Here is a 12,504-nt window from a genome sequence, read left to right on the forward strand (position 1 = left end):
TATGCCATGCTCCTTAGAATCAATGGTACGTACTACGGCTTTGATTTTTCTTGATGAGCAATACCCTAATGGGAACATCGTATTCATTTGAAGTTACAAATACACTAAACTCCTTTATCAGTTTGCTGCCTACCCTCTTTTCCCAGTCTCAGCTGCTGAGCCTTCAATGGTACTTGTTCCCAACCTGTCAGATGACAGTGCTGAAGGCCATTTCTGTTTCTTGTGAGCACAGAACAAATTATTAGAGGGGGTGGGAGGGAAGCATCATTTGAAATGAATTAACTGTAAAATTTCACAGCAAAATTCATGCCTACTTTTAGAAAGTGCAGAAGTCTCTTAAATCAAACTCTTCCCCGTTACCTGAGAATTTTTAACGTAGAACAAGCTTTTGCCTAGTTTTCAGGCAGAAAAAAAACTAATCCAGGAAAAACAAGAGTCAAATTATGGATCTGTTTTACATGGACCCTTATATGCCTCAGTATAGATTTTTGCAAGATCTGGTAACTTTTGAGATGTATAGCTTAGCATGCATGTAGTAGTACTTGCTAATGTGTCTGCTTGCAAATTTCTGGCTTCTAAGAAGAAGATACAGAAGTTATTTGAAATTTTGTGAAAAGGAGGAAATACTGAAAACAGAAGCCAATTAGTGAAACCTAATAAAGGAGGCCCTGTAGAACCAGCTTTAAGACCAGATGTAGGAGCAGTCCTATGCTCCTGGGATCAGTAGGCATAGATTTATTACCAGTGGAGGTTCTAAGCCCGGCTCTTATCTTACATTTTCCCTGGCAAGAATTTACATGGGCTCCTGGATTTTGGAAGCAAGGTGGATGAGAATACATGAGGCTACATTTCACTAAAGCACTGTGTTGGTACAGTTTCATTCATTCTTTGTCAGGAATTTAATTAGTAACATGTAAGCACCATTATTTAATTAATTAAGTGAAGATTTCTTTTCAGAGGAATTGAGTCGTCTTCAAATGGCTAGCTTGGAGGAAAACCTATTTAAAAGTCTGTTGTTTGCAGACTCCTGTAGATAAAAATCTTCTAATTATTTTCGATGACTAATACAGAGAAGAATTAATGGAGGGTGACACTTGCCAAAGTGCAGTGGTAACTGACGTCCCAATTTTTTTTTTTCCATTCAAGAGGCTGTTTTTATCAAGATTTAGTAGTGATTTCAGATGGCTCGTAATAAATTAAACAAATTAAGATTGATGTAAATTAACCTTAGGCATAGGTTAAAAGTACGTTTAAAGGCCTTTCTGTACTAGAGAACCTTTACAAACAGACCTTCTATTATTTTTTTGTTAATAATGTAGCATAGCTACCTGATCATATAATCTCATTTGGTAAAATGAACAACAGTATCATGAGCACAATAAATTCTTCATATGTCAACAGCAAAATGAGGGGAAGAAAGCAAAGCAGGCAGTGATTTGGGGTCTGTCACAGGTGGAAGTTTTTCTTGTCCTAATTTCCCACATTTTCCAGGCCAGATTATTCTGATTATATGTAAACTTTAAGTAATTTATTAGCGTACTAACTCATTCATTGAATAACATCAATTCTGAACCGAAGAATGAAGTGGTAAAGTCATCTCAATAATGACAGAGATGGATTATTGTTATTATCCAAAAAGATCTGAACAGGCTTAAGCATGCTACATAAGAAAAAACATGAGATTTAAGAAGCTTTATAAGAGCAGTTAAGCAATCAGGATGATTCATATCAGAAGTTATGAATTGCCATTGGCAGAGACAATCAAAGTAAGAATGTAACATTTTAGAGATGATAGAAGAAAAATGCAGTTAATAATTGCCACACCATGCTAAAGGAAGATGTGAATATCTAGACATTCTTTAACCAAGTGATTATATGACATATACATAGGAAAAGATTTTTTACTTAAAGCTTTATTTGGATTCTTATATGGTTACAATGCTTTTGTTGTAGAATGAAACACGCTTCTTCCTTCTTAACCCTGTTTTCCATTTCAGCATCAAGACCTGCAGTACATGACTGAGAACATATGGGGCTGTCAGTCAGCTCTCAGTGCCTGCAGTGACCTCTATGAATTGGTTATGGTCAGATGGGATAAGCAGCGTGAGTGGTCTCCGTGGAACACTATTCTCCTCACTAAAGATGAGGCAGATGCACATCTTAGGCTGTGTAACCTTCAGGAGGTAAAATTTGATGGGCTTAATTCTTTACAATATTTATATTATGTTTTAATAGAATCCTGTGACTAATGATATTTGGCCACATTTAGTCCTTACACTCATCCATGTTTAAATTGGCCCATTGTGACTATTTAAATGGTTGCGTCTATACCATTAAATAAAACAGGCACTAGTCCAGAGGGCAGCTGACATAGTACAGCTCACATCCATGTACCTGAACTCTGTCTTGCCCTGATTCTCCCTCCCAAAATGCAAGAAGCTAAGTGGCCTCATCCATGCTGCCTACTGAGAACAGTGCCATGCCTATGCTCTTCCCTCAGCTGAGATCAGTCAAGAGCTGGCCTGGATGAAAAACATACTAAGGACTAACCATAAATACTGTGACAATTGTATGCCTGTGCTCTTGCACATGCTCTGGCCTCGTTAGTTTCTGGCCTTATAAATTTCTCATCAAATAACAAAATAGCTCTTTGTCTAGAACTTAACCATTTGTCGTAATAAAATTTGTCTCAATTTACTTTCTTACATAGATGTCATTTAAGTACCCCTGACAATGTAATCTTATAGTTTGTAATTAAGCAATAAAAACATAATTGCTGTTCTGAGTTGAAAAAACTTAAGAATTTGCTAAAGAAATCATTGAAACTGTGTATTTTTACACCACTTCCCCCAAATTCCATATCTAAACATGGTAGTCTGGTAAATATCTCACTCCACTGGACATCATATAGTAGAGTATTTAGTTTTCTAAGGCGTGAGAGAATCCTGTGAGCTGTATTTGTCCTGCAATTAGTAATGGATTATTAAGCCTTTCACCTGTAGGTCATTGATTTATCTCAGTAGTGATCTGAGGTCATTGTTGTATAGTGTCCTTTTGTTCAGGGTGTTCTTAATTCAATTTCTAACAATTTGTGTGCATCACAAATGCAACTTCAGTTGTTACTCATTGCCCTTCTTGTTGGAAGTCTTGAGAGTATGTGAGAACTAAACTGACAGAGCAAATGAATTGCTCTTTCAATGAAAGGTTTGCTTTGAGGACAAAATATATGACTCAAGGAATTCTAAAGGTAAAGGGAATTCTGCCATCCATGATATTTTTTGTGTGTGTGCCCAACTCGTGTCTTCAAGCAGACACATGGTTATATGAGCATTAGCTTTAAAAGGTACAATCAATGTCAAGCTGGAAATTCCTTTATTGACTCCTCTGTCTCACTTTCAGTCAACAGTGCTGTTCAGGCAGTCTGAATCTAGCGATGCTTCTCTGCATCCATAAATTTATGTTACTAGCATTATGGCAGGCAAAGATTCTGATTATACACTTATCTGGTTTAACTGCTGTTGTAGTTTAACCCTAGCTGGCAACTAAGCACCACACAGCCGCTCACTCACTCCCCGGTGGGTGGGATGAGGGAGAGAATCAGAAGGGTAAAAGTCAGAAAACTTGTGGGTTGAGATAAAGACATTTTGATAGGTAAAGCAAAAGCCGCGCACGCAAGCAAAGCAAAACAAGGAATTCATTCACTCCTTCCCATCGGCAGGCAGGTGTTCAGCCATCTCCAGGAAAGCAGGGCTCCATCATGCGTAACAGTTGTCTTTGGGAAGACAAACGCCATCACTCCGAACGTCCCCCCCTTCCTTCTTCTTCCCCCAGCTTTATATGCTGAGCATGATGTCATATGGTGTGGAATATCCCTTTGGTCAGTTGGGATCAGCTGTCCCAGCTGTGTCTCCTCACAACTTCTTGTGCACCCCCAGCCTACTGGCTGGTGGGGTGGGGTGAGAAGCAGAAAAGGCCTTGACTGTGTGTAAGCACTGCTCAGCAGTAACTAAAACACCCCTGTATTGTCAACACTGTTTCCAGCACAAATCCAACACATAGCCCCATACTAGCTACTCTGAAGAAAATTAACTCTATCCCAGCCAAAACCAGCACAACTTCCTAAGTCTAGATGTCATAGTCAAAGAGATGCCATTAACTTGATTAGGTCCAGAGCGTCAGTGGAGATGGGAGTTAGGCCAGAAGAGCAACAGGTAAGGTATGCAAGCCTACCTAAAAATCATAAGGTATTTTCACTTAGCTCTTGCTACAAAAATAGAAGTGGGCCAGCTATAGTGAGGAGTCACCTTTCTTCACTGGTAACGGCCAAAGCTTTATGTCAAAAAAAATAAGTGTGAAATAAGGAAAATGAAGCAAAGTTAGAATGTCGTAAGTTGAATCATTGTTTCTCATTCACTGAAACAAAAAAAGGACTCTCAAGCACTTTCTTTAATAGCAGTTATTCATAATGATGACTATAGCGATAGCAAAGGGTTTTTTCAACGAAATATTCTGGTTATCTATTGCATCATCTGAACTACTACTAATCACTAGAAAGTTAGGAAAATGTCACTACTGAACACAAAGGCTGACTGAAATGCTGCAAAATGCTTGCTGCCTTGATTATTTGTAAGTAATCACTCTGATTCTTACCAAGGACATTTTCTATAGTCATCACCTTGCAAATGTTGATATTTAAGCATTGCCTTTTTTAATTTTCAAAGGTAAGTACGAATGTTCTTATCTGAAGAAAAAAAAAAGTTTTATCTTGAACCAATAAAAAAAAGCCAGTTTTTCTGTTTTTAAAAGGTGACTAATATTTCACAAGGAGTGGTTAGTAATTTTCACTACTGGGCCATAAGGTAGCAGTATAGAACTACAAAATATTTCATTATGTATCTTATATGAATAAATTATCTGGCTTAGTTTATTAAAGGGTCATTATTTATACTGTCTAAAATATGAAGCAACATGTAGATTGCTAGATATTGTAATTGTATTTAATGGGATTTGGATTTTTTTTCCTTTCAGGCTTATGAAGCGGCATTTATTCACAGAATAAAACATAAGCATATCCGGGCAAAAAACTACTTTGCTCAGATTCCAGCGATGGCATCATTTTTGCATAGGAGTGACAATCAGGCTAATGCAAATGAATTTTTAATAGCTACGCCTATTCCTACTGGTACAAAAACATAAGTCTTAGGCAAAGTTAATTGAAGTTAAAGAAGTTAACTGAACTATTGATTAATACAATTTCCTTGGTTTTAAAGAAAATTACTTTTTCATCAATACCTTAATTGTATTACACATATCAAAATAAACTTCTGAGGATAAAATAATTTGATCTTGACCAGTCAATATCACTGCATTTCATGTTTTGTAGCCTCATTATTTAAACAGAAAAATGTTGTTGATGAGCTTTATAAATTCTAAATTTTTAGAGCAATGACTGTCTTTCTGTGGTGGGTTGACCTTGGCTGGCTGCCAGGTTCCCACCAAGCTGCTCTATCACTCCCCCTCCTCAACTGGACAGGGGGGAGAGAAAATATAACGAAAGGTTCGTGGGTCGAGATAAGGACAGGGAAATCACTCAGCAGTTACCGTCATGGGCAAAATGGACTCGATTTGGGGAAATTAGTTTAATTCATTATGAATCAAATCAGAGTAGGGTAATGAGAAATAAGAACAAGTCTTAAAACACCTCCCCACCCCTCCCTTCTTCCTGGGCTCAACTTCACTCCCAGATTCTCTACCTCCTCCCCAACAGTGGTGCAGGGGGACGGGGAATGGGGGTTGTGGTCAGTTCATCACATGTTGTCTCAGCCGCTCCTTCCTCCTCACTCTCTTCCCCTGCTCCAGTGTGGTGTCCCTCCCACGGGAGACAGTTCTCCACGAACTTCTCCAACGTGAGTCCTTCCCATGGGCTACAGTTCTTCACAAACTGTTCCAGTGTGGGTCCTTTCCACGGGGTGCAGTCCTTCAGGAACAGACTGCTCCAGCATGGGTCCCCCACGGGGTCACAAGTCCTGCCAGCAAACCTGCTCCAGCATGGACTTCCCACAGGGTCACAGTCTCCTTTGGGTGCATCCACCTGCTCCAGCGTGGGGTCCTCCATGGGCTGCAGGTGGATATCTGCTCCACCGTTAAACCTCCATGGGCTGTAGGAGGACAGCCTGCCTCACCATGATCTTCACCACCGGCTGCAGGGGAATGTCTGCTCCAGTGCCTGGAGCACCTCTTCCCCCTCCTTCTTCACTGACCTTGGTGTCTGCAGAGTTGTTTCTCTCACACATTCTCACTCCTCTCTTCTGATTGCTGCAGTTGTGCAGGTTCCCCCCCCCCCTCCCCTTCTTAAATACATTATCACAGAGGCACTACCACCGTCGCTGATGGGCTCGGCCTTGGCCAGCGGCGGGTCCGTCTTGGAGCCGGCTGGCATTGGCTCTATCAGACATGGGGGAAGCTTCTAGCAGCTTCTCACAGAAGCCACCCCTGTAGCCCCGCGCTACCAAAACCTTGCCACACAAACCCAATACACTGTCTGTGTATGCCTGTGTTGCTTGGAACATTCTGCCTACAGTGTAATATTCCTGTTGGGGGAATTTAGCTAATTCTTTGTTACCTTGTAATTAGAAAAATAATACTATAAGCACTGTATTGAATTTATTCCTCTTGTCTCAAGCACATAAGGCAGAAAACTCTCAAACCCTAAATTCCGACAGAATAACAGAATTGATATACCCTTCCAAATATAGCTGCTTTGCCTTGCGAACATTTGTGCAAAAGAATAACTTTGCTTTTTATAGCTTATATTGATGGTCATAGTGGAACTGCCAGCATGTAATTATTGTATCCAAGATCTTGAAATTATTGTAAATCAGACTTATAATTTGAAATACACAATGCAGACTGTTTGGAACATGTTTATTTTTTGTGGAGCTTGTGTTATTTAAAGAAGTAGTTGATTGTAAGCTTATTTAGTTCTGTTTATGTTTGATTACAGTTACAGAGAAAAATATGATATGGTGTACATTCAATAAAGTCCTACAGAAAGTTGCAGAGTTCTGCTTGAAACCTCTATTCTGGATGTGGTTTTGACCCAGGACAAAGCCTTTGGCTCTGACAAATAAAACGGTCTAGGAAAAAGCAGTAGCATTTACAAACAGAAATAAGCATACATTTAGCAGCAAACAGCTGGAAACAGGATTGACTCCCTCAACATGAACTGTAGAACTAGTACCCGACTGACCGGTGCATTCTAACATCAGTGGAAGTCTTTCCATTGATTTTACCATTAAATTCAGGTTCTGGATTTTCAGTTCAGTACTGAACTAACTAGAATTGCAGAACTGAAGCACATGAGCATTCTGGTTGACTTACGTGCTTTCCAGGACTTGAGTCTTAAGATAGGAATGGCTGCTAAGATTGGGCTTCTTCCAGAGTGATAAAAAGATTTTTGAAGAAAATTATGAGTTGAAGGGCAAGAAGGAAAACATGAATCATATAGATAGTAACCTACCCCTTTATAAGTTTGTTGCCTTTCTTTTTAAATGGCTTTTAAATAACGTACATTACAACCCCAGAAGGATGATTTAAATAAACAGTAAGGAAATAGTTCAAACAAATCTGAAAAGCCACTAGTCGATTGATTTCAGTGCCATGTAGTGTCGGAGATTTTTGGAATGTACAGAATCATAGAATAATTCAGGCTTGAAGGGACCTCAGGAGTCTACCTTCTACTCAAAGCACAGTCACCTGTAAGGTCAGACTGAATTGCTCAAGGCTTTATCCATTCAGGTCTTGAAAACTTTCAAGGATGGAGAATGCATAACCTGGAGCGGCAACATGTTCTAGTGCTTGACTTAGAAAAAGTTTTTCCTTTCAATAGAGTATGTTGTCTCTCATCCTCATACCAGGCACACCTGTAAAGAGCCTGGCTCCATCTTCTTGATAATCTCTGAAGTTTTGGAAAGGTGCTATCAGGTTTTCCCCAAGCTATCTTTTCTCCAGGCTGAACAAGCGAGTTCCCTCAGCCTCTCGCATGTCAAGTGCTTCTGCCCCTTGAGCTTCTTGGTGGACCTCTATTGAACGTGCTCCAGTTTATCAAAGCCCTTCTTGATTTGAGGGGCCCAAAACTGACGCGGTATTACAGATTTATGCTTGAAGAGTTCTAGATTCTATATTCATTTCAGTATTCTCAAGAAAACAAGTGTTTTGGCCTGCTAGAGAATTGCTCACACACACTATTTTTTTGGTTTATGAAGTCCAGAAGGGGGTCCCTGACAATGGCAGTGCCAGTTAATCACACTGTAAAAGCTCTTGTGTAAATAGTTAAAAATTTGTGTTGCAATTATTGTGAATCAGATGCTTGACTAATATCTGGGACATGGCTGTCCACAAAACAAGTGACTACCTGTATGAAGTGAAAACTAATGTCTTTCTTCAAGTCAGTGTTCAAAAATGGCTTTTGAAGGCATAGAAATTGAATGTTTTGGAGGACACAATGTATTGAAAGAGAGTTGTTGAAAAATGGAAAAAGTATTTTCAATATTTTGGATATCTAATTGCATCCTTTCATTAGGGCAAAGCTAAGTAAAGCCAATATAATTCAAAAATAAGGTAACAATTTTTTTTAGAATCTAGCATAATTGAAATTAGTATAAAATCCTTCATGTTAGTTGTCTTTAATTGCTACTTTGATCATCATAAATGTTTTATTGATATTGTTACTGAATTTAAAAACAATGATTTTTTTACCCCTTTTTGTCCATAGCATTTATAATTGTACTGCATTTTGAAAAGGAATTAATTTAAAACTTTTCTCTAATAGTTAGTGTGTTGTTTCACCTGTTTATGTAGCTTACAAATGATATTTAAAAGATACTGGACAAGTATAAAGAATGAAAGAATTCTCTGTATCAGGCAGTGGCGAATACTGGAAAAGCTGACTGAAAAGATCAGAGTCAGATTAAAGATAGTATATTTCTAAGAGAAGTCATTGCATTTTATCAGGAAAAGAAAACTGTTCGGATAAAGGGTCAGATCTGCTAGTTTCTATTAGAACTGAGTAAATTCTTTAAAAGCACAGCTGATCATCTTTGCTTGAATTTCAGAGAGTTACTCACAAGATGGTTTTGGAATCTACTGGTAAAAAAAGCCTCTGCTTTGGAGCCTAGATCTTTCCTGGACAATGAGAACAAATGATTGGAAAGTGTCAAGCCTCTTCAAAGGAGAATAGACTGTAAGATGAAATTCTAACCTTCTCTCTTAACTTCTGGCTAAAGTGATAGGCTTATAAAGCCTCTTAAATCGTAGCTTAGAGGTTGAGACCATAAGGAGCCCACACTCCTGAAACACTGGTGAGAAATGCTGGGTTTGCCTCAGTTCTTTCCCAGATGTAGATACTCACTACCAGGAAAAGAGGATCGGTCCGTATGGCTTGTATTTCTCCTTCTGCACGAGCAGAGACACGAGGCCAATTAACACCTGCAGCTTACCTCACAGCACTCTTTTGTGAGCAGGACTCTTCAAGCATGAAGCAAAATTTGCCTTCTCCCCACCTCCACCACCACTGGTAATCCATTTCCAGAGGGAAAAGTTCCAGCTTACTTCCCACATGCACAAGTGGGTAATATGTTCATTTGGCAAAGAAGAACACGCATTTTGCCTCCCCACTCCCAAGAGGAAAGTCCATGCTTTTTCCAGGATGTAAATTTCCCTGTTTATGTCTCAAAGAAAGAAGAACTCAGAGTAATCGCTCCCTCCACCTCCTTGTCCCAAAAAGATGTCCCAATGAACAAAGCATTAATTCCCTTCTTAGATCATAAAAGGATTGCAAGAAGTGATAAAACAGAATAATAAATATTTGAGGGTAGCAAAGTAGTTGCTGACCAATATTCGGCACGTGGAAAATACTTTTTTAATAGGAAATGGTACTAATAGTAACTGAGATGACAAAAAAATTCCAAATCTTGGATTCTTTTAATTATTATTAATTTTTTTAAAGAGCTGTCCTGGTTTTGGCAGGGATAGAGTTAATTTCCTTCCTAGTAGCTGGTACAGTGCTGTGTTTTGGATTTAGGGTGAGAACAAAGTTGATAACACACCAATGTTTTAGTTGTTGCTAAGTAGTGCTTACACTAGTCAAGGACTTTTCAGCTTCCCATGCTCTACCGACTGAGAAGGCTGGAGGTGCACAAGAAGCTGGGAGGGGGCACAGCCAAACTGGCCAACGGGACATTCCATACCATGTGACGTCATGCTCAGTACATAAACTGGGGAAAGCTGGCTGGGGGGGCCGCTGCTCGGGGACTGGCTGGGCATCGGTCGGTGGGTGGTGAGCAATTGCACTGTGCATCACTTGCTTTGTGTGTTATTATTATTATCATATTATTATTATCATCATTTTATTTCAATTATTAAAGTTTTTATCTCGACCCACGAGTTTTTCTCACTTGTGCTCTTCCAATTCTCTCCCCCATCCCACTGGGGGGGGCGAGTGAGCGAGCGGCTGCGTGGTGCTCAGTTGCCAACTGAGGTTAAACCATGACAAGAGCTAAATTTGAACATGTCTATTATCTGACCTGGGGGAAGAGGTTCTTTAATACACTGCTGTAGTGCCTTGTTAGCTCCCAAACCTATCGCTCAAGGATCACATTTGCATGCAAAATGGATGGCACTTATTTTTGTCACCTGTCTATAGATAGTTCTTTTGGCTTATCTTGCACTGTAAATTGTCCTTGTTACAACAGTCATCCCTTTTAGCCTGACTTACAGTCCTAAATTTACCTTCATCCCACACAAATCTGGCATTCACACTTCTTTTTATTCAATTTTTTTTACACCAGGAATGTAGAATTCTGAAGTTGAGAGGATTTTTTTCTTTTTTTTTTAGAAAGAAGGATTCATAAGCAAAAGAAATTAAGCCTCCATCATCTTGGTCTTTTCTCCCCATCATTTTTTATGAAGCCCATATTTCACCTTTGACAGGATAGGAAATACGTGGGATATGTGATATGCATACAGTTGTAAAAGCAAGCATGTATAAATTCAGAGAAATGGGTAGGAGTAGAATGTAAATACATGGTCTGTCAATATTATAGTTTCTCTTAATAAAATCATTTTACTTAAGTGGAGATACATTGTAATGGAGATATTTTTTTCTTCGTTGCAGTTTCATAATGATTTCACAGTAGCCTGAGTTTCAGTATTTTTAATTCATGTTGGATTTTAAAAAATCTTCATGTGCAAGCAGTTCTAAACCTGGATTCAAGATCACCTATGGGTTTTCAAGGAAAAAGCCCTATGGAAAATGGAGCAGTAAACTGTGTGTGCTTTTGTGTATACTGACAGATATCAATCAAAAGTGGTTTTAGGTTCCTGCTCACAGATAAAAGAACCACTGCGATCTCTTTGCAGTAGGTATATTTTTTCTTATAATTTGGCCAGATATCTTTATTTTTAGGAGAGAAGGAAAAAAAGAAAAAGGAGCAAATATATGCAGATGCATTTGTGAGCCAAATTTACTGAGGGAGGCAAATTAAAATCCCAGTCAATGGGTTCTTCTCATTCCTTTTTTTCAAAGCTTTCTTCACTTCAGTTGTTCCCAAACTGTGGTTTGTGGAGAAATATTAAAAAGGAAAATTCAGTTTGTCTTCAGTTAAAAGTTTGTTCATAAGTAATATGGTAATCTGAGAGAAAACAATCTGATTTTGTTTCAAAAAGTTTTAAGATTGTTTCTATAAGGCAGAATACGAAGAGTATACCCACCAGCTGTGCTCCATCTCACTTGTGTGTGATTTGGTTAGCGTCTGCAAATGCCCTCCGAAAGATCCAGCTCAAACCAAGGGATAATCAGTTTTTGAGATATTACTGGATAGCTGGAAAGAGACAAGGACAATATAGCTTTCCTTCATAATTCTCTCCCTTGTATTAGCTTCTCTTTTGTTTTCACTAATCTACTTTAAGTCAACCATTTCAGAAACAAGAAGCCAGGAATCACCCAGGGTGTCAGCCTTTGAGTGTGGACTTGTAAATGAAGTTTCACGTGCCAGCAGTGGAATTTTTGAAATGGCGTAAATGCTTTAGCCCTATGAAAATGCTCTGTGATAATAGACTTGAGCACTAGCCACCCACTAAAAAAGTATGGAATTGTCAAATATTTAGTAATGAATCATTTGCTCTTGTAGTGAGGTTCCTATCAGGTTACAATACGTATTTGTACAATGCTATATGTTTGTTGGTCTTGATTTCCATACATTCAGATCAGATTGTTGAGGGCTTATTTTGATGTGGAAGTCCTGGCAGCGTTGGTCATATTTATCAACTTTATTAGTAATGGAGGAGACCCACTAGAACCTACTCTTCATTGGTTCGTATTAGAAGAATAGTAAGATATGCTGCTTTCTTGCTCTGTTTCTCAAAGCAAGGATCTCTGCATTGTGCAAGCTAAAGAATGAAAGGAGTCACAATCTGAGAAGGCGTGGGCTTAGTGGAATAAAAGGA

The 12,504-nt window shown here is 38.9% G+C and overlaps 1 protein-coding gene across 4 annotated transcripts in view; it reads left to right on the forward strand.

Moving 5' to 3' along the window:
* The window catches only part of IQUB (IQ motif and ubiquitin domain containing), a 29,226-nt gene extending 19,959 nt beyond the window's left edge, over window positions 1-9,267 (forward strand). For 2 of the 4 annotated variants that reach the window (XM_076329840.1, XM_076329865.1), the window contains 2 exons: window positions 1,998-2,183; window positions 5,029-5,305. In XM_076329840.1, coding sequence (XP_076185955.1) covers window positions 1,998-2,183; window positions 5,029-5,196 — 354 coding nt within the window. In that variant the 3' untranslated portion in view covers window positions 5,197-5,305. Of the gene's footprint in view, window positions 1-1,997; window positions 2,184-5,028; window positions 5,306-5,859; window positions 5,945-9,113 lie in introns of those variants that run through there. The other 2 variants (XM_076329848.1, XM_076329857.1) reach the window with 2 other exon arrangements.
* The last annotated feature ends 3,237 nt before the right edge of the window (window positions 9,268-12,504 follow it).

The sequence above is a fragment of the Aptenodytes patagonicus genome, chromosome 1 (genome assembly GCF_965638725.1).
Source record: "Aptenodytes patagonicus chromosome 1, bAptPat1.pri.cur, whole genome shotgun sequence".
In the NCBI taxonomy this organism is placed as follows: Eukaryota; Metazoa; Chordata; class Aves; order Sphenisciformes; family Spheniscidae; genus Aptenodytes; species Aptenodytes patagonicus.